Here is a 22,595-nt window from a genome sequence, read left to right as displayed (position 1 = left end):
AGTTGTTGGAAAAATAATGGAAGTGTTGCTGAAAGAAAGGATAGTGTATTTCCTTGAATCTAATGGGTTACAGGATCCGAGGCAACATGGCTTTACAAAAGGTAAATCGTGCCAAACGAACCTGATTGAATTTTTTGATTGGGTAACCAGAGAGCTGGATCGAGGACATATGCTAGATGTAATTTACTTGGATTTCAGCAAAGCCTTTGATACAGTTCCTCATAGAAGGCTGTTGAACAAACTTGAAGGGCTGAAGTTAGGACCCAAAGTGGTGAACTGGGCCAGAAACTGGCTGTCAAACAGACGCCAGAGGGTGGTGGTTAATGGAAGTCGCTCGAAGGAAGGAAAGGTGACTAGTGGAGTCCCTCAGGGTTCGGTGCTGGGGCCAATCCTGTTCAATATGTATGTAAGTGACATTGCTGAAGGGTTAGAAGGAAAAGTGTGCCTTTTTGCAGATGATACCAAGATTTGTAACAGAGTAGACACCGAAGAGGGAGTGGAGAATATGAAAAAGGATCTGCAAAAGTTAGAGGAATGGTCTAATGCCTGGCAACTAAAATTCAATACAAAGAAATGCAGAGTAATGCATTTGGGGATTAATAATAGGAAGGAACCGTATATGCTGGGAGGAGAGAAGCTGATATGCACGGACGGGGAGAGGGACCTTGGGGTGATAGTGTCCGAAGATCTAAAGGTGAAAAAACAGTGTGACAAGGCAGTGGCTGCTGCCAGAAGGATTCTGGGCTGTATAAAGAGAGGCGTAGTCAGTAGAAGGAAGAAGGTGTTGATGCCCCTGTACAGGTCATTGGTGAGGCCCCACTTGGAGTATTGTGTTCAGTTTTGGAGACCGTATCTGGCGAAAGACGTAAGAAGACTTGAGGCGGTCCAGAGGAAGGCGACGAAAATGATAGGAGGCTTGCGCCAGAAGACGTATGAGGAGAGACTGGAAGCCCTGAATATGTATACCCTAGCGGAAAGGAGAGACAGGGGAGATATGATTCAGACGTTCAAATACTTAAAGGGTATTAACGTAGAACAAAATCTTTTCCTGAGAAAGGAAAATGGTAAAACCAGAGGACATAATTTGAGGTTGAGGGGTGGTAGATTCAGGGGCAATGTTAGGAAATTCTACTTTACGGATAGGGTGGTGGATGCCTGGAATGCGCTCCCGAGAGAGGTGGTGGAGAGTAAAACTGTGACTGAGTTCAAAGAAGCGTGGGATGAACACAGAAGATTTAGAATCAGAAAATAATATTAAATATTGAACTAAGGCCAGTTACTGGGCAGACTTGCACGGTCTGTGTCTGTGTATGGCCGTTTGGTGGAGGATGGGCAGGGGAGGGCTTCAATGGCTGGAGAGGGCTTCAATGGCTGGGAGGGTGTAGATGAGCAGTGATTTCGGCAGTTGGAACCCAAGCATAGTACCGGGTAAAGCTTTGGATTCTTGCCCAGAAATAGCTAAGAAGAAAAAAAAAAAAAAAATTTAAATTGAATCAGGTTGGGCAGACTGGATGGACCATTCGGGTATTTATCTGCCGTCATCTACTATGTTACTATGTTAAATCAGTCGAGACGGTGGATCCACGGTTTGCTGCCATTGAGATGCCAGTGTCCATTGAGGAATACGAAGGTGAAGTCTGGCAAAAGGAATCACATGAACTGTAGAAGCCATGTGACCGAGCAGAACCATCATCTTTCGTGCTGGAACGGATGGAAGGTGGAAGACTTGATGAGAAATCTGAAGAAGTGCATCCTGACGTGGTTGTGGAAGGTAGGCTCTCAGATTGATAGTATCCAGAGTTGCTCCTATGAACTGGAGAGACTGAGAGGGAGTCAACTGAGATTTGGGAAAGTTGATGTGAAACCCCAAACTTTGAAGAAAAAGAATAGTCTGTTGGGTCGCTGCAATAACCTCTAAAAAAGAGGGAGCTTTGATGAGCCAGTCGTTGAGGTATGGAAATACTTGGAGACCCTGGTTGCAAAGAGCTGCAGCCACCACCACCAGACATTTTGTGAAAACTCTGGGAGAAGAAGCCAACCCGAAAGGGAGAACTCGGTATTGCAGATGAAGGCTTCCTACTTGAAATCTGAGGTACTTGCGAAATGCTGAATGAATGGGGATATGAGTATACGCCTCTTTGAGATCGAGGGAACACATCCAATCCCCTTGGTCCATTAAGGAATATAAAGTCGGCAGAGTGAGCATTTGAAATTTCTCTTTGACTAGGTATTTGTTGAGAGCTCTGAGATCCAGGATAGGTCGCAAATCCCCCGTCTTCTTGGGAACTAGGAAATAACGGGAGTAGAATCCCAAGTTCCTTTGTGGAAGAGGAACCTCCTCCACAGCTCTCAGGCGAAGAAGAGCCCGAGCTTCTTGAAGCAGAAGGGGAAGGTGCGACTGATTGGAAGGACACTCTCTTGGATGGCGATCTGGAGGCACCTGAAGGAACCGAAGAGAGTATCCCTCTTGTAGGATGGTAAGCACCCAGAGATCTGATGTAATGAGCTTCCACTGGTGATAAAAGTGGGAAAGGCAACCCCCTATGGGGAGGAGAGAATTTGGAAACAGAGAAATTGGAATGCTCAGGCTGAGACTGTCAAAAAGACTGAGCTGGTTTGGTGGCAGCGGGAGTCTGAGACTTTTGCTGGCGCTGTTGTCGCGGAGGACGACGAGGAGGAGGCCTGGAAAAAGCAGGGGTCGTTTTCTGAGGATAATGACGTGGAGTTTGTTTAAAACCTCTAGTTGGTGTAGGTTTAGGTTTTGGTCTGATGAGGGAAGCAAAAGAGCGTTCATGTTCTGAAAGACGCTTAGTAGCTGCTTCAATAGAATCATCAAACAATTCGTTCCCCTGACAAGGAAGATTCACCAATCGATCTTGAAGATTGGGATCCATGTCAACAATGCGTAACCATGCTAAACGACGCATGGCTACAGTAAAGGCAGAGACACGAGAAGAGAGTTCAAATGCATCATAGGAAGCTTGTAACATGAAGAGTCTTAATTGAGAAAGAGTCTTGAGAATGAGTTTGAATTCAAAAAGACGAGTTGTGGAGATATCCGGATAAAAAGATGGCAATATCTTCAGAAAGTGGTTGAAGTAAGAAGTAAAAATGTAGCTATAATTAAGAACTCTATTTGCCATCATAGAGTTCTGGTATAAACGGCGACCAAACTTATCCATGGTACGACCTTCTCTGCCGGGAGGAACGGAAGCGTAGATTTTAGAAGGATGTGCTTTCTTCAAAGATGATTCCACTACCAGGGACTGATGAGAAAGTTGAGATTTTTCATAACCTTTACAGGGAACTGTTCGATAACGGGATTCCAATTTAGATGGGATGGCAGTGATGGAATAAGGAGTCTCCATGTTACGAACAAAGGTTTGTTTGAGCACAGGAGTCGTTGGTAAACGTAATGACTCTTTAGGTGGATGAGGAAGCTCCATATCTGCTAAATATTCAGGAGTGTATTTTGAATCTGAATGAAGATCTAGTTTGAGAGCTTGTCCCATATCAAATATAAATTTGGCAAATGAAATAGATTTGGAATCAGATGCTTCCTCAGGAGAGACACTTCGAGATTTAGGAAGTGCTGAGTAGGAAGGAGAAGCCTCTCTGGAATATGGTGAGAGTGGTTCTGATTCAAGACGTAGAGTTACAGAAGAAGCTGTACTGTGTGGTGGAATAAGAGAATGTTTTCTCTTAAGACTCCTGGAGGGAGAAGTACCAGGTGTACGTGGTACCGAATGGGTCGAAGTCTGAGGAGAAGTGTCTCGATGAGTGGTCTTCGACGGTGAAGTCTTCGGTCAAGAAGGACTTCGAGTCGATGCTCGGTGGTGTCGAGATCCGTGCTTCGATTTTGAAGAACGAGGCAGCGAGGTCTCAGTGTCCAAAGCAGAAGACTCCCTTCGAAGCTTGGAAGCAAGGTGTTTCGAATGCTTCGAGCGATGCTTCGGAGGTGAGTCCGGAGAAGAATCCGAAGAAGGTGTTCTTTTCGGAGTCCGGGATCGGCCTCGAAACACTGGAAGCTGTGGTTGGGTGACAGGCTGATCCACCCGAGGCAAAGTCGAGGACGGAACCAATTGAGCCACCAATGAGGAAATCTGAGTGGTCAAGATAGATTTTAGCATGTCCTCCAGCATCGGCACCGAGACAGAAGGTTCTGGCCTCGTAGGTGCAGCAGTACGCTCCGAAGAGGGCGACCTCGAAGGTGAGTATTCCCTTATCTTGGAGGTACGCTTGGAAGATGGACGTGAAGAGGACTCTGGTGGCTTCTTAGGTACGGCACCTGAAATAGAACCAGGAGACTTACCCCTTATGGAAGGTTTCACCGAAGTCACTGTCTTCGAGGGCATCGAAGGAGGCAAGGTCGAGGCTTTTGAGACCGAGGCTCCAGCCGGAACCAGGGTCGAAGCCTTTGAGACCGTGGACGTTGATGGTGTCGGAGTCGAAGCCTTCGAGACCGGGGCAGCCGCTGCGGTCGAGGCCGGATCCGAAGATTGCGCCATGTCTCCGAAAAGTTGAAAAAATTGGGCGCACCGGCGTCGAAAGGCCCGTGGAGGTCGAACGGAAGGAGCAATTGGGCCTAGGCCCAAGGCTCACCGGCCGGACAAGAAAGAAAAGAAACAAAAAATTTGTTTTTTGTTTTTTAATATAAAGAAAAAAGAAAAGGAGAAATAGAAAAGCACAGCGACCGAACTAATTGGAAAAAAAAAAAAAAGAAACAGCCGCGGTGAAGAGAAGGCAAATTGCTGCAGAGATGAAGAAAAACGTGTCTTCTTGTCTCCACGGAATTAAATGAACTGAGGATCCTCACAGGAGATGCGCCCCCTAGTTCGAGCGGGAAGGCACGCGCGCATGCGCGCTGCAGCACTCGAAAGATCGAGATCTTAAAGCAAGTTTGCTTTCGAAGCTGTCCGCTGCGGGGCTCCGTCGGTGACGTCACCCATGTGTGGGAATATGCTGCCTACTTGTCCTGGGATAATAGGATTCTCGGCTCCGCAGAAAACGTTGAACTGGGGTACCTCACAGGAGACGCGTGCCCTAACTCGGGCGGGAAGGCACTTGGGCATGCGCAGTGCAGCACTCGGAAGCTCTTACTAAGATCTTCAAGCAAGTCTGCTTTCGAGGTTGTCCGCTGCGGGGCTCCGTCGGTGATGTCACCCACTGTTGAGAATATGCTGCCTGCTTGTCCTGTGATAATGCTAGGAATGATAAAGAAGGGGATCACAAACAGATCAGAGAACATTATCATGCCACTGTACAGGGCCATGGTGCGCCCTCACCTGGAGTACTGCGTTCAGCACTGGTCGTCATACATGAAGAAGGACATGGTACTATTCGAAAGGGTCCAGAGCAGAGCGACTAAAATGGTTAAGGGGCTGGAGGAGTTGCCGTACAGTGAGAGATTAGAGAAAGTGGGCTTCTTCTCCCTTGAAAAGAGGAGACTGAGAGTAGACATGATCGAAACATTCAAAATACTGACGGGAATAGACTTGGTAGATAAAGACAGACAGTTCACACTCTCCAAGGTAGGGAGAACGAGATGGCACTCTCTAAAGTTGAAAGGGGATAGATTCCTTACAAACGTAAGGAAGTTCTTCTTCACCCAGAGAGTGGTGGAGAGCTAGAACGCTCTTCCAGAGTCTGTTGTAGGGGAAAACACTCTCCAGGGTTTCAAGACTAAGCTTGACTTGTTTCTGCTAAACTGGGACGTACGCAGGTGAGGCTGGACTCGTTTAGAACACTGGTCTTTGACCTGGGAGTTGCCACGTGAGCGGACTGCTGGGCAGGATAGCCCAGCAGCGGCAATTCTTATGTTCTTATGAATAATATTTCCTGCTGCAATTTCCAGCTTTTGATGGTGTGTTTCTAAAGTGAAGAACAACGCATGCAGGACTCAACATGATGTTTCATCCCAAGGCACTGGAGATACCAACAATGTGGGTCTGTTAAAGAAATGGGCCGTTGGCACCTGTTGCACTTCTTAAAATCCGTCAAGGGGCAGGACATCGACAGGAAGACCGCCTCAATCAAGTTAAACTCAAAGCATTTCTGTGAAACATGGTGGTTCTAAATTACGTTTGATTTTAAATTTATATGATATTTTTGTTGATATGGTTGATTTTAAATTTATATGATATTTATATGATAAATTTATACGATATTAGTTATTATATATTTGCATTTATGTATCGTTTTATTAAAGTATATGTTGTTCTACATTGGTTAAAGAATACTTTTATATGCATATTGCTGTTTTCTTTTTAATATTTTTAATATTTTTAACATTTCGAATGTGTTTAATGTTTTTATTACCATATATTTTATCATTACAGTGTTTATATGTTTCTACATGTGTTTATATGATTTTATACATTATCTATAGACTCCTGACGCAGGCCGTAGGGCCGAAACATGTACATGTCGGGTCTAGTATTTTTGGAAGAATAAAGGATAACCTGATTGTCCAGATGAGTTGAAAGACATCTTTATTTGTTGCACCTTTTCTTATTGGACAATTCCACTTGTTTTTACTATACTGGTTCCAGAATGGCCATCACACACCCAGTCCATAGAAAAGGTGTGTAAAATCAACAACTGAGGCTGATGGTCATGTGTACAATCAGGAGAGGAGGGAACATTACATTAGGGGTCAGATGGTCAGCAGAGAGCTCATGAGCCAAAACAGAAGCAAAGATATGGCTTTTTTGCTGGATTTTGTTAAACAACATTAAATTAACTGCATGACATTTTAAAAACAATTATGTGGTTACAGATGTAGTTCAGACTATTTGTACATTCAATTAAATATTATTTAATTTCTACATATTTCAGCTGTGAATTGAGATAGGTAAGACTCACTTTCTGAAGTTTGTAAAGTTTGAAAAAATAAAAATCTACCCTAAAATTGACACATCCTAGTAGTCAGAATTATTTGGAGCCTATAGTAAGCTATAGCACATTGCCTGACAGTATGACGCAGGACCTACTCTTACTGGAACATTGGTCCTCAACTTGGCAACTAAGCTTCAATGCCAAAAAGTGTAAGGTCATGCACCTTGGCAGCAGAAATCCATGCAAAACCTACACCCTAAATGGTGAGACCTTAGCTAGGACTGCAGCAGAACGAGACTTAGTAATGATTATTAGTGAAGACATGAAAACTGCCAATCAAGTAGAGAAAGCTTCATCCAAGGCTAAACAAATGATGGGTTGTATCCGTAGAAGTTTCGTCAACCGGAAGCCCGAAGTCATAATGCCGTTGTACAGATCCAAGGTGAGACCTCATCTTGAATATTGTGTACAATTCTGGAGGCCACATTACCAAAAAGATGTGCTGAGAGCTGAATCGGTTCAGCGAATGTCCACCAGGATGGTCTCAGGACTCAAGGATCTCCTGTATGAGGAACAGCTGAGTAAATTGCAGCTATACTCACTCGAGGAACGAAGAGAGAGGGGAGACATGATTGAGACGTTCAAATATATCACGGGCCATATCGAGATGGAAGATGATATCTTTTTTCTTAAAGGACCTATGGCCACAAGAGGGCATCCGCTGAAAATCAGGGGCGGGAAATTTCATGGCGACACCAGGAAGTATTTCTTCACCGAAAGGGTGGTTGATCATTGGAATGATCTTCTATTGCAGGTAATTGAGGCCAGCAGCGTGCCAGATTTTAAGAAAAAATGGGATAGGCATTTGGGATCTCTTAGTGGAAGAGGTTAGGGGGGTGGGTCATTAGACTGGGCAGACTTGATGGGCCATGGCCCTTTTCTGCCGTCATTTTCTATGTTTCTAAGACACACAAACTGCACATTTCTGACTGCAAAAGGAAGCCACCACAGATTAGCCCTGCTTACAAAATATCATTTGGGTCAGGGTGAGGAAGCGGAAGTGATTCTCCTGATTGTAGATTTTCTGAGGATTTGATTATTGATGTTTGTTTGTCTTTTTAATTTGTTTAAATTTATGTATGTAATACAACAAGCTGTTGCTATATCTTATCTTGTTAACATTTTTCTCTTTTTGTACTTATTTAATATTAAAATCAATAAAATCTTCGCACACAAAAAAATTTATGTATGTAATATTCTGTAAACCGTCTAGGTTTTAGACAGTATAGAAATTTTTAAAATAAATGTGAACCCATGCCATGACACAAAAATGTTGGGGAACTAGTAACCAACACTGCTAAAGATGATTTTTTAAAAACTTGTATTGCAATGTGTTCTGTGGCTACTTTGTTAACATTCAAAGCACAATATAAGGAGATTATGTACTTACTCTGGTAAGCTCTTTTCCAGTATATAGGTGAGACATTCTAGACTATAAGGTTATTTCCCTTTACACGCATGGGCTGCAGAAAAGATCCATACCAGCTTTTTCACTCCGCCTCTAGTGTACTTCACAAGCTAGCTTAGCTCTGCCAGCAGTCAATACCTAAGCATAGAGAGACACTCCCATCTGTGAAGTAGAGGCACCTGTAATGACAGGCTAAAACATTGTTCCAGTCAAAACAACTAAACAGTACCCTTAACCACCAACATAGGCTTCAAAAGAGCTCAGAAGCTACTCCCTTAACAGGCTGAACATATTTGAATATTTCCTAGCCCCTAAGGGCTGACCGGTGTCCACGAAACTGATTGGCAATGCATAAGGAGACTGAAATCTGACACTGAACTCTGAAAGCAGGCACAGCAAGGACAGGGCAGGGGGGGAGGGTGTCTAGAATGTCTCACCTATCTACTGGAAAAGAGCTGACCAGGGTAAGAACATAATCTCCTTTTCCAGTGCAATAGGTGAGACATTCTACACCTAGGGATGTACAAAAGAAGTCCCCCATAGAGTCAGGGTGGGCTTGCTGCGTCGGCTTTTAAGACCGAGGACCCGAAAGCAGAGTCCCATCTGGCAGGAACATCCACTCTGTAGAACTTGGCAAATGTGTGAAGAGACAACCATGTTGTCACCCTTTAAATCTCCTCAGGAGAAACAGATCGCGCTTTGGTCCACAAAGAAGCCACACTTCTGGTAGAATGCGCTTTAATAGAAACAGGGGAATGTTTCCCTGCAAGAATATAGGTGGTCAGGGGGCGTGGCTTCGATGTGCTGAGAGATGGCTGTGTAGGAGATCGGCTCTGTGAAAGCAGGCAGTTTACTGAACTTTTAAGGGGAAAATAATAAAGAGAATTTAAAAAAAGGAAGCATTAAGATTGTTAAAATGGCATCGGGGTCAGGTAAAGGAAATAAAAGTGCGATGGCAAGCGGATCAAGCGGAGGAAAAAGGTCAAAACTGGAAGTGACTTCCTCTCAATCAGTTCCTTTGCCTGTGGAGGAGGTTGATAATAGAGATCTTTTGCGGGAAATTCAAAAGGTACAAGAAATTGTGTTAGAGAACTCAAGATATATAAAAGAAGTTAACGAAGAGATAGCAGGGTTAAAAAGCAGAATTGATATTGTAGATTTAAAAATGAATACTCTGGAGAAAAAGGTGGAAATAACTGAATTGGAATCAGGGCAGTTTAAAAAGGCTCAGAAAGAAATTGAAATATTAAAGAGAGATTTGGAGGATTTGTCGAACCGTGAAAGGAGATGCAATTTAAGGGTTCTTGGTCTACCTGAAGGGGTAGAAAAAAATTATTCAGTTACATTCATGACTAGCTTTTTAATGAAGATTCTACCTATAAAAAGCAAATTTCAGTTAGAAGTGGAACGTGCACATAGGATCCCAACAAAAAGGCTAACTGCACAAAAAGGACCCAGGCCAATGATTATAAAGTTGCCCAGATATCAGCAAGTAGCTGAGATATTAGCGTTGGCTAAGGAAAATAAAGATATAAAGTGTCAGGACTCAAAAATATCAATAGTGCCTGATTTTGCAAGAGTGACAGCTCAAAAAAGAAAGCTGTTACTGGAAATGCGTCCGCAGTTAAAAGCTTTGGGTGCGAGATATGGGTTAATATACCCAGCAGTCATGAAAGTTACGTATGAAAATAAAACTTATAGTTTTGAAGAGGCCAGTAAATTAAAAGAATTTATAGAAAAATGTGAAGTGCCAATGAACACATAAAAGGAAATGTAAAGAAGAGGATATATGTTATCTGTTGAACATATTTTCTTTTAAGAATACTGATATTTTATTTTTTTAATGATGCTGAAGAGAGAAGAAAAGATTTGTTATAATATTCAGAAAGTCAGTTAATAGTTCAAATAACTTTTTTTAATGATGCTGAAGAGAGAAGAAAAGATTTGTTATAATATTCAGAAAGTCAGTTAATAGTTCAAATAACTTAAAAAAAAACACAAAAAAAAAACCTGGACATTCTAAGGATTGCAATAACCTGGTTTTGCCTGAAGAGAAGGGGGCGCTGTGTACTACAATGAGTGAAGCTGAGATATAAAATGAAAATGAGCTTTTGTCGATGGCAACCATTTTCATGCAGCAACTGGTTTTGGAGTGCTGTCTGATGTCTTTATCATCTGGATGTGGACCTACTGCTACCTATATTAATATATTAGTGGCCTCATTTGCTCTTAATATTGAAATTTGGCTTCTGTTAATGTTTAAACAAGGAAAGGATTAAACAAAAGGAATACAGCTGGTGTTATAGAACTTGCCTTTCATTGATGCCATAAATAAAACTGTAGAATTGCACACTGTACAGTTCAGACTGAAATCAGTGCGGTTTTGTAACTCTGCACAACAACATATGTTACCATAGTAAAGTAAGTTAGAATGTAACCCCAGGACGCTTTTAAGCAAAGAGCACAAACATATATACAGCTCTTAATGAAGAAAGGAAATGGGGGGGGGGGGGGGGAAGACTCTAAATGTTGAGTAGGTTTGATGAATATGGCAAACTGAAATTTAGAAAGAGTGTGAGTCTGTACGATACGACCTGCTCTTTGAAAGTTGTCATATGTTTAAATGAAATCAACAATGAAAAACAGAAGTTAGAAGAAAAGAAGAGGATTAACATGGAAGACGGCTTTTGGAAGAAAATTGGACAGATTATTTTTGGTGGGACAATAATATGTAATAGAGTATTAAAAGCCATACACTAATGGAGTTTTTGGATACAAAAGTAGATATTGATTATATAGGATACAGGGTTAGAGATTATAAAATAGGATTTACTTTCTGAGTATTTAACATATGAAGATTTTAATATATAAGGGAGTTTAGATGACATTAATATTATAAAATGAAAATTTAATTATTAAGTTATTACATATGGGATATGAATTAATAAAGAATGTAATATTAAGTGTGAGTGGATAATGTGAATGGTGTGAATGCCTAGAAAAGGAATTAAGATTTTGTGATATATATTAAATGAAATTGAAAGGTTTAATATATTCTTTTAGGATGTACTAGAGAATGTTCAGAGATACATGGGGTAAATAGAGAAATATTATATAATGCATAAGGCATATAATAGAATACAATTAGATACTTATATGAGATTAACATATATGATTAAATTGAAGTATTTCTTATGTGGTTTAAGAATTTTTAAGTTTTAAAGAAACTTAGAGAAGAAGTAAATACCAATATTTTTATTTTATGGTAAGGTACAATAATATTATAGAACGAAAGTATTTAAAGACTAAAAATGTCTTGGTTTCAATAAGATAGAAGTTGAATATAATTAATATATAGAATGGGTTTGATTTTGGATTGGGAAAAAAAATTAAAATTAATGGTATGGGGGACAATAAATATTACGAAAATGAGATTTGGAATATTATGTAATTTTACTCCTTTGCTTAAGATGATTCTATTTTTATTATTAAGGTCTTAAGTTAATGATTGAATGGGTTTAATTTGCCTGTGGGGAGTTTTTCTTTTCCTTGGCCACTATGGGCGTTTCGAAATTTGCATTTATTTTGAGGAGGGGAGGGGTGGGAATAAGGGAGGGGATATGGGGAGGGGTTAGGAATGAGGGTTTAAGGGTGTGCTTAAGTTTTTGGTATGAGGAAAAAGTTTATATTCTATTTTTGAGATGGATATATTTGTATAATAAATTTCAGTTATATAATGTGTTTTAAAATTTTCTCCTTGAACGTAAATGGCCTCAATCACCCAATAAAAAGGAAAAAGGTATTGTCATATCTTAAGCAACAGAATATAGATATTTGTTTTTTACAGGAGACACATTTGTCTGGGTCAGAATCCATGAAGCTGTCAGATAATTGGATAAAACAATGTATATATGCACCAGCGATAAAAAAAAAAAAAAGGCAGGAATAGCAATCTTGGTTAACAAAAAATGTTCGGCAACATTTAATATGGTTAAGGTAGATCCTCTAGGAAGGTGGGTACTTGTTGACATGAGCATGGGTAATACTACAATGGCGTTATTAAATATATATGCCCCTAATTCGAATCAAAGTGAATTCTTTAAATCTCTACAACAATTAGTATTACCACTGGCTGCTACTAATTTAGTGGTGGCAGGGGATTTCAATGCTGTTATAGATCCAATAATGGATAAAAAACCTAGTAGAATTATGAAATCAATGGGTTTAGAAAATTTAATACAATCATGTAATTTAAAAGATATATGGCGTATTCTTCATTTTAATGATCGGGAATTTACGTTTTGTTTACATGTTCATCAATCATTTTCAAGAATTGATTATATTTTTGTTTCAAATCAGATGTTGCAGCAAGTTGGAAAAGCTGCCATAGAACCAATAGTAATATCAGATCATGGTGGTATATGGATAGAAGTGAATTTAGTAGATCAAGATAATTCCAAACCTGTATGGAGGTTTGATAATGCATTGCTTGCTGATTCTAAATTCTGTACTGATTTTCAGGTCAAAATGAAGGAATATTTTACACTTAATAATTTAGAGGAAATATCGATTGAAATTTTGTGGGATGCTTTCAAAGCAACTATGAGAGGACAAATTATTTCATATTCTGCATATAATAAGAAACAGTTAAGAAAGCAGTTTGTAAGCTTGGAAAAAGATTAAAAATTTAGAATTACAATTGGTTAACAAGTGGGAACAGGCTGCATTTCAAATATTATAAAAAAAAAAAAAAATGTGAATATAATGAGGTTTCCTCTAGGTTAGTAAGGAAGGATATTTTTGCTCAGCAAGTATTGTATTATGGTAGTTCAAATAAGGCTGGAAGATTATTGGCAAATTATTTAAAAGCAAAGAAAAGGAAAGAGAAAATTGGCATAATTAAAGATGATTTAGGGAATTCTCATTCTCAGATTGGAATATATTAAAACAATTTTTGAAATATTATCAGTCCCTTTATTCTTCTGAGTCTTATGCAAATAAAGAGAAAGATGGGTTGATTTTGAGTTTAATTGAAGGTCCTAAGGTTCCTGATCATGTAAAAAGAAGTTTAGATGAACCTAAATCGCTAAAAGAGTTACAAACAGCATTGAAATCTCTTAGAGTTGGGACCGCTCCAGGTGGGGATGGATTTACGGTAGAGTTTTATAAAGAATTTGAAATTTCCCTTTTACCCTATTTGTTAAAATTATATCAGGATCAACTGAATAAAGGTTGTTATGGCAGAATCTTTAACTATTGTTTTGCCAAAGCCAAATAAAGATCCAACATTGGTTTCAAATTACAGGCCTATTTCTTTAATAAATGTAGATGTTAAATTATTAGCTAAAATTTTAGCTTTAAGATTGGCTAAAGCTCTTCCGCATATAATAGGTATGCATCAAACTGGATTTGTTGCTCAAAGATACTCTTCCAATAATACTAGATTGGCATTTCAGATGTATTATTTAACAAAACAAATTAATGATCCGGCTTTTTCAGTATCATTAGATGCTGAGAAAGCTTTTGATCGTGTAGAGTGGAAATTCATGTATCAAGCTATGGAATGGTTTGGTATTGGATCTGGATTTATACAAATGATTCAAACACTGTATAGCTCCCCGATTGCTCGTTTATATATAAATAATAATTTTTCGGATGCTTTTAAATTGCAAAGGGGAGTTAGGCAGGGTTGTCCATTATTTCCTTTGCTGTTTGATATAGTACTTGAACCCTTGTTATTAGCTATTCGACAGGCAAAGGACATACAAGGTATTCGATGTGCTGGAGTGGATTATAAAGTATCCGCTTATGCGGATGATATATTGCTTCATTTGAGAAATCCGGAAACAACAATTCCTTGTCTGCTTGAAGTAATTGATACATTTGGAAAATTCTCAGGATACAAAATAAATTGGACTAAATCAGAAATTTTACCTTTAAATGTATATTGTACAAAAGGTATATTTGATTCTTTCCCTTTTATTTGGAAAGAGGATGGAATAAAATACTTAGGTATTTGGTTGAAAGATACACTCGAAGAGACAATGAAAGTAAATGAAAAATTTTTATTACAAAAAGTAACAGAGTTGTGTGAGCAATGGAATCCTTTGCATTTATCGTGGTGGGGAAGAGTTCAAACTGTTAAAATGATGATTCTGCCTGTAGTTTGTTACCAATTGGGCATGATACCAGTGTTTTTTCAGGGGTCTTTCTATAAAAAGTTAAATAGTATTCTGGTTAAATTTATTTGGCTGGGTAAAATTGCAAGAATTGCTCTAGTGTCTTTGCAAAGGCCAATTAGGGAGGATGGGATAAATTTTCCTAATTTTTAAAGGTATCACCAATCCTATATCATGCGCCAAGGTATGTATTGGGTCCTCCCAGAGCTTTTGGAACAACTGTCAGACTGGTTATGGGTTGAGAGATCACTTATATTTCCACTTAGACTTGATCTTCTGCTCAGTATAAAGATGCCTAGAGTACGTAAAGACAATAGAGTATTAATGGATACCTGGAAAACATTAAGATGTGTGGACAAATTAACTCCTGAGTCTATTGGAAAGTCTACTCATCAATCTATTTGGGTAAACTCCAAGATACAAATAGACGGGTTTAAGATTGTCTGGAAAGATTGGATTAAAGCAGGTATAAGATCCTTAAATGAAGTTATTCAAAATGGTAAACTGCTTGATTTTTCACAATTGCAACATAAATATGGTCTAAATAAAAAACAAAGTTATAAATGGTTGCAGTTGAAGCAGGCTATTCAGGTAGGGTTCCTTGAATGGAAATCTTTACATGATCATTATAGCTTAGAATTCCTATGTTTTCAGGCAGATTTTCTGGGACACCAGGTCGCCAAGTGGTATAAAATTGTATCTAATTATTTGAATAAGAAACCTAAAAATGGATTAAGGGATATTTGGAGCATTGAGATTAAGCATCAGATTAATGCATCTCAATGGCCACGTATTTGGTCTTGGAGAATTAAAGGTACGATGTCGGCATCTATTAGACAAACATGGTTCTTTTTGTTGCATAGAGCATTCTGGACCCCTACTAGATTACAAAAATTAGATTGCTCTAAGTCTAATAGGTGCTGGCATTGTAAAATTGAAGTTGGAACTCTGGATCATCTTTTATTTTATTGTCCATATATTCAGGCATTTTGGTTATTAATATGGGATCAAGTTAACCTCTTTATGGAAAATCATGTGGCATTGTCATATGATACAGTTTTATTTGGAATGTGTATGAGAAATAAAAGCCAAATATCTGCAGTAAATAATAAGCTTTTGATGATCCTTACAGGAGAAGGGATACAACAAATAACATTGAATTGGAAAAATTGTTCTAGACTAAATTACAGCTTCTGGTGGAACTCAGTGTGTCATCTGTACAAAATGGAATGTTTACTTGCAATACAAAATGGTCATTTTAATAGATTTAAAGATGTGTGGAGGCCAATAATAAATTATCATAATGATTAATGTTAATTTATTATTCTTTTTCCTTATATGATAATTGAAAGAATGGGGGGTGGGTGGGTTATTATAATTTAATATATATGTGCATAATTTAATTGATTAATATACATAGGAATTATATTATTCATGTATAGATATGAGATGGGAGTGGGATATAAATCTTTTAATTATATATTGTTATGGAATTATCAAGTGATAATGTAATATGTTGTGTTCATATTTTAATGTACACTTGATGTATATGTTAAAATGAATAAAGAAAAAAAAAAAAAAAAGAATATAGGTGGACAAAATGGATTTACAGAGCCCTGGAGATCGTGGCCTTAGAAGCGGGAGCCTCTTGCTTAATCGAATGAGTCAGCACATATAGTCCGAAAGGCGAAACTCATTGGTTGTGTAAAGATTCATAAAATTAGTGCAATAGCTGTAAAGCTAGAAACAGAGAAGGGGAGCAGCATTTTGCAGTCAGTAAAAAGTCGCAGAATCCACGTACAAGCAAGAGGAGGCAAAGTGTGTTTGGGAGCAGTTCATGGAAATGTGAATTTTCAAGCAACAGAGCAAAGTACTGTGGATATAGACAAACTACAGGGGAGCTCCATTAACATTTGCACTAAAGATGGTTAGTTGAAAACAAAGTATCTTATGCAGAATCCTCTTTTCTGTCTTCTGCTGCTGCTGTTATTACATTGGGCACTATTCATGGTGACACAACTATTCAGACCAAAAGATGACACACTGGGAGGATGCGGGTGGGGATTCGGGAGCTGAGGAGAGCTTGCTGTGGGCTCCGCCATGGCTAGTACAGAGCTCCTGCCCCCCCCCATCAAACCATGAAGCGTTCTGAAGTCTGTGCTTGTATCTTTAACCCTGTCCAAGGTATAGAGCCCAAATAAGACAAGTCCAGGGTTTGACACTTTTCAATGAAGGAAGCTGACTTGTTCCACCTATCTACTGTACACTGGCAGCTAGAGCCCAAAGCTTACACGCAGGGACATCAGAACTCTAAAGGCCTGCCGTTACAAAAGACACCTGAACAGAACTCTAGCCTTCCAAGCAGGTCATCTAAATGACTGGCTGTGCAATATTTTCTCGCGCTCCTTATCCTACCTAAACTGCAGAAAATTATTAAAAACTAATCTATTTAACCGATTTGTATCCCAAGACCCCTACCCTACCCTTGCCCCCTAGATCTCCTTTTCTCCTTCCTTCCCACTCACCTTACTCTTGACCCCTTATATTGTACCAGCTCCCCTGCTCACATCTACTAATTGTATCTATTTTGCGGATTGTTCACATTCACCGATTGTATTTGCTGATTGTACCCATTCGCTGATTGTCCAGCCCTTCTTTATTGTAAACCGCCTCGAACTTCTACGGCTTTGGCGATATATAAGAAATAAATTATTATTATTATTAAGCCGCGTGAGTTGTGTCTTTTTTTAATGAGTGCGTACACAGTAAAGCACGAGTCTTCATTAACATTCAATTAATAGTGACCAGAAGTTATGGATGGTGATAATCGCAAGCGTAAAATTGAGTCAGAACGGAGAGTATTTAATCCTGAGTGGACTAATAAGTATCTGTTCAGCTTCTACAATGATAAAACAGTTTGTTTGGTTTGCTGAAAATCAATCGCGGTTCCAAAGGAATACAATGTCCAACGTCATTTTTTAATCCAAACATGTTGAGTTGGCGAAGCTGAATGAAAACTAGAAGAAAATTAAAGCGTCTCACATTAAGGGTCCATTGAACAAATACAAATGTGGCAGTTTAGTAAGTTAACATTATTAAATTTAGTTATCTAATACTTTAACATGTTTTCAATTGGTACTTTCTTGAAAATATTGAGGTTTGCCACCTTCATTTTTTTTATATATAAATTTAATGCAACCTGTGCTACATTTTCCAACTTTCATTGCAGCCCCGGATCATTTTTGAGTTGTGCAGGGCTGGGGTAGATGCTCAGGCGCAGACTGTGTCCTACTTGTAGTCAGGAGCCACCAGAATGATGCGGCCTGGATGAGTTGCAATCCTCCGAAGAACCTGGCCGATCATCGGCCAGGGTGGAAAGTTGTAAAGAAGAACATCCAGAGGCCACAGCTGTACGAGAGCATCGAGCCCCACACTTCTGCGTCTGAAAAAGTGTGGCGCTTTCTTGTTTCATGCCGTGGCCATGCGATCGAGGCAAGGCTACCCCCAGCGTCTCATCATCGCCTGAAATGACAGTCCACTCGCTGGGATCCAAAGTGACGGCTGAGGAAGTCCGCCTGAAAGTTGTCCTCTCCGGCCAAATGTGATGCCATCAGCACCAGGAAATGACGTTCTGCCCAAAAGAAAAGAAGCCAGGTGGACATAGGCCACTGCTGTCACATTGTCAGAAAAGACCCGGACAGCCTGTCCCTCCAGAGACCTCTAATTCTTTCAGGGCCAGACGAATGGACTTGAGCTCCAGCCGATTGATGGATCACTTTCTCTGTGACAGAGTCCAACAGTCCTGAAGGGGATGACGATCTAAGTGAGCTCCCCAGCCCTGAAGGCCGGAATCCGTTGTTACCACAATCCAGGAGGCAATATGTAACGGTATGCCCTGACAGAGCAACTGAGGGCAAAGCCACCAGGTCATGTTTGCTCTGGTCTCCCAAGTCCACAACAGGTGCATCTCTAAGGCATCTCAGTGATGCACCTAACGAGAGAGCAAGGCATGCTGAAGAGAACATAACCAAGCCCTGAAAGCAAAGACAGCCACCCCAACAGGCTAGCTGAGTGTGATATCACCTGCTTCTGCAAAGGGGAGGCTGAATCAGAAGTTAACACCCATCCTGACCACTGTGCTGCATGTGGCGCAAGGACGCTCTAAGGCGGCAAATCCACACAAATTTTACATGAATCCATACTAGGAGACCCTGAGGACTTCATCCTAGCAGTTTTCCTGGCAGAAATTTAAAGTTTGAAGAAGCAGGGAAAAGTTGAAAAAGACTGCTGAAAACCCAAGACGGCTGCTGGACCCGAATTTGTGCTAAAAATGGCACTTCCCAAAATTAAAAAATTCCAAATTTAGGATTTTTCAGGTGGGGTGAACACCAAGGATAACTAGAAAACCCATTGAAATTAAAGTTTGAAAATTGTCTTTGGAACAGTCAGCTCCTCTTTCTCACAGTACTGGACACAGAAGCTGCACCTGCATTCTAATCCCTATGAAGAGCCAGTCAGAATTCACTGCCACACTGCTGGAAAAGCTGTTACCAAGCTGATTTTAGGGCTGACGGTCAGATCCACTGTCTGCCTATGTCTCCACCCCTGCAGACCACCGACGGCGCACCAGGATGGGTGGAAGCACGAAAATGCAGTCTGCACGCTGTGGAACACTGCTAAGTCCCCTAAACATGTTAAACGGTCTGCGCTCAACTCCCCGCTTAACAGGGAGTGAGACCAGGTCAGGGATGGCCCTGAGCTTCAAGGAAGACTAGCAAACTGGCTAATAGGTACCCCCGTAGGGATTGGCCTGTCAGCTACAGACCAAAGTCTGTGAATTCTCAAGTAGGCAGCGCTTCCAATTTAATTCAAACACGAAAGAACTGTGAAAGGGGACGAACTACATCAAAGTAAAAATAATAAATTTGGGAGAGCAGAACTCAAACTGCAGCCATTCATGAAAAAGAGAAAGACTGCTTGGAGGAGCTAAGCTAGCCTGTGAAGTACACTAGATGCGGAGTGAAAAAGCTGGAATGGATCTCTTCTGCAGCCCATGCGGGTAAAGGGAAATAACCCTATGGACTAGAATGTCTTACCTATTGCACTGGAATAACATTTCTCACTTAATCACCTATATAATATATAAAAGTTCCGATCTATCCACTTACTTGTAAGGACATGGATCCTGATTCTTTGTTTTTAGTCAGGAAGCTGGAGATGGACAAGTTCAAATCAATGCTGCTATTATCAGCTGTGGATCCTGTACCAGAATCAGTATCATTCTCTTTTTGCTTTTCAGATTCTGACTGTTGTAAAGCTTCAGGTTGAGCAGGAGGACATATTTTTTCTCTCTCTTGAATAGTTTCTTCAGAGGCAATATTGATGCTTGGTATTAAAGAGGGCAGAATGTGCACTGGTTCAGACAGCACATCAGAAGGTGACATATTTTCTTTGTTTGTCTTATTTATCTCAGTATTCAGTGACACAGTTTCTACTGGCTTCTGGTTTATTTCAGACATTTCAACTCTTTCTTCACTCTGCGATTTCTCATTGCTGTTATTCTCATCTTCAGCTGGACCCTCAATTTCCCCATTTATTAATGTTTTCTCTATTTTATCAGCACTATCACTTGGTGTTTTCTCAGCGTTGCCAATTTCTTGCGTATGTTCAGCTGATGCACCTTCTAGCTTTTGGTTCGTCTCAGTCTCTTTTAGAGAGCTGCTGCTTTCAGTCACCACAGTGTTATCAGCCTCTTGAATATTTTCAACTCCATCATCTACAGGCATCTGACCTGTCTCAGCCTCTCTTCCATCACCTCCAAACTGAATGTTCTTTATGCTCTCTGATTCATTGGCTGTTTTAGGTGGTATTTGCTGATTGTCATCCTCTTTTTTATCAGTTTTTAGATCCGTGTTTGCTTTGTTTTCTGAAGTTTCTCTTTTTCCTTCAGTTTCTGTATTCTGCCCAATCACTTCAGGTATCACTTCTGCAGATTTTACAGTGTTCATAGCATCAGACAGTTTACCTTCCACAGGTACCTCATTTTCCATATTTTTTGCCATAGACTTTGTGTCTTCTAGCTCATTCCTTTCAGAGTCTGTTTCTTGAGTTGGTTGGGCATTAGTCTCTTTGTGCATCTCTTGGCTTTTGTTCTGGAACCTCAAGTATTCAATCATGTCATCCTGCTTTCTACTGGTTTGTTCCTCAAGACGATGATCATCTTTTTCATTATTTTCTATTAATATTGCACCATTTTGCATTTCAGCATCTTCATTACTTGTTGCAAAGATGCTTTCCTCAGGCTTAGGTATCTCAAGTTCAGTAACAGCTGGCTCTTCAACCGATATTGTAAGAATAGTTTTATCTTCAGCAGCTTTTTGCTCAGTCTTCTCAGAAACAGACTCCAATGGTGAAGCATTTTGGGAGAGTTTATCCTCCTCTGAGCTTTTATCTTCAGCAGCTTTTCGCTCAGTCTTCTCAGAAACAGACTCCAATGGTGAAGCATTTTGGGAGAGTTTATCCTCCTCTGAGCTTTTATCTTCAGCAGCTTTTCGCTCAATCTTCTCAGAAACAGACTCCAATGGTGAAGCATTTTGGGAGAGTTTATCCTCCTCTGAGCTTGCAATACTTAGGTCCGAGGAGGCACGCTTGCTTGTGGGAATTGGCTGCATATAAGATATTTAAAACAAAGCAAAACAAAATGTAAATAAATTTTGGAACACTTTAGACCATTATTTTAGAATAAGGGTTCTTAACCAGCTGTTCCGTTCTTCCCCTCCCCCCCATGGGATGCAAGAAGAGATCAAATGGGGTGCAGTGAAGGGTCCTGAAATACTAGGCAATTTATTGAAAGTTTTGTGAAGGAAGTTATTAGTAATGTAACTGTGTACTACTATAATCTAAGTGACATGTTATCATTTAGTAGTGTTAGTGGCTAACAGCAACATATCTAGCTGTTAGTAGACACAAATGGATACATATCGTATTTTTCGCTCCATTAGACGCTCTTTTTTCCCCCCAAAAAAGTGGGTGGAAATAAGGGTGCATCTTATGGAGTGAATACCCAAAGCGCCCCCCCCCCCCGTTAGCTTATTTTAATGCTGTCAACCTCCCTCGCTGGACGCGGCTTCCTCCCTGACAGCGGCGCACAAGGCTCGCTGGCTGCCTGGTCCCTGCCGTTTCCCCTGAGAACTAACGGCTGACACGGCTGCCTCCTCTTCTGTTCTCTTGCGGCATAGCTGCATACCAGGCTGCTTTCCTGGTCCCGTGCCACTTCCTGCGAGAACTGGTGAGTTCTCGCGGGAAGTGGTGTAGGACCAGGCAGACAACCTGGTGCGCTGCTATGCCACGAGAGAACAGAAGAGGAGGGAGCTGCATCTGCCATTTTTGGGGGAAGCAGCAGGGTCCAGGCAGCCAGCCAGCCTTGTGCGCTACTCTCAGCGAGGGAAGGCGCCAGAAGTTACAAAAAAGGGTACGCGTGGGGGGGGGGGGGGGAGGAAGAGGGCCGGGGCCTGCCTGCCACCTGTCTGGGGGGGGTGAGGAGGGAGAGGCCAGGGCCTGCCTGCCCTACTGAATTAAAAATAGGGAGGGAGAGGCCGGGCCTTTGGTGCTGCCTGCTTGAGGGGGGGGAGGCCTGCCTGCCTGCCTACCTACCCGCCCTGTCCCTACCTGCCTGCTTGCCCTGTCCCTACCTGCCCTGTCCCGACCTACTATTAGATCACCAGAGTGGGGACAGGGTACAGAGCCTGGCAGGGAGGGGGGACAGGGTGCAGAGCTTGGCAAGAAGTGTGGGGTTGGGTGCAGAGCCTGGCAGGGAGAATTTGGTTCGGAATTATTTTTTTCTTGTTGTCCTCCTCTAAATCCAAGGTGCGTCTAATGGAGCAAAAAATACGGAAGTTTAGGAAGGGGATAAGAAGATTTCATTGATTGGTTAAAAGGGTGCAGGAACCAAAAAAGGTTAAGAACCCCTGATTTAGAATACAGTAATAATAATTCCCAATCTAAACTAAATTATATCTGCAAATATACTAAGGAAGAATATATGCACTCAAAATATGAAAAGAAAATATTGATTACAATTATAAGCACATAAATTCTTGATTTCAGAAGGT

The 22,595-nt window shown here is 40.6% G+C and overlaps 1 protein-coding gene across 2 annotated transcripts in view; it reads right to left on the bottom strand.

Moving 5' to 3' along the window:
- The window catches only part of SLK (STE20 like kinase), a 277,359-nt gene that overhangs the window by 177,884 nt on the left and 76,880 nt on the right, over nt 1-22,595 (bottom strand). For both annotated transcript variants that reach the window (XM_033941264.1, XM_033941265.1), the window contains exon 9: nt 19,653-21,149. In XM_033941264.1, the coding sequence (XP_033797155.1) occupies nt 19,653-21,149 (1,497 nt within the window). The remainder of the gene's footprint in view (nt 1-19,652; nt 21,150-22,595) is intronic.

The sequence above is a fragment of the Geotrypetes seraphini genome, chromosome 4 (assembly GCF_902459505.1).
Source record: "Geotrypetes seraphini chromosome 4, aGeoSer1.1, whole genome shotgun sequence".
In the NCBI taxonomy this organism is placed as follows: domain Eukaryota; kingdom Metazoa; phylum Chordata; class Amphibia; order Gymnophiona; family Dermophiidae; genus Geotrypetes; species Geotrypetes seraphini.
Note: the sequence above shows the minus strand (reverse complement) of the source record. Positions and strands in the feature narration are given on the sequence as shown.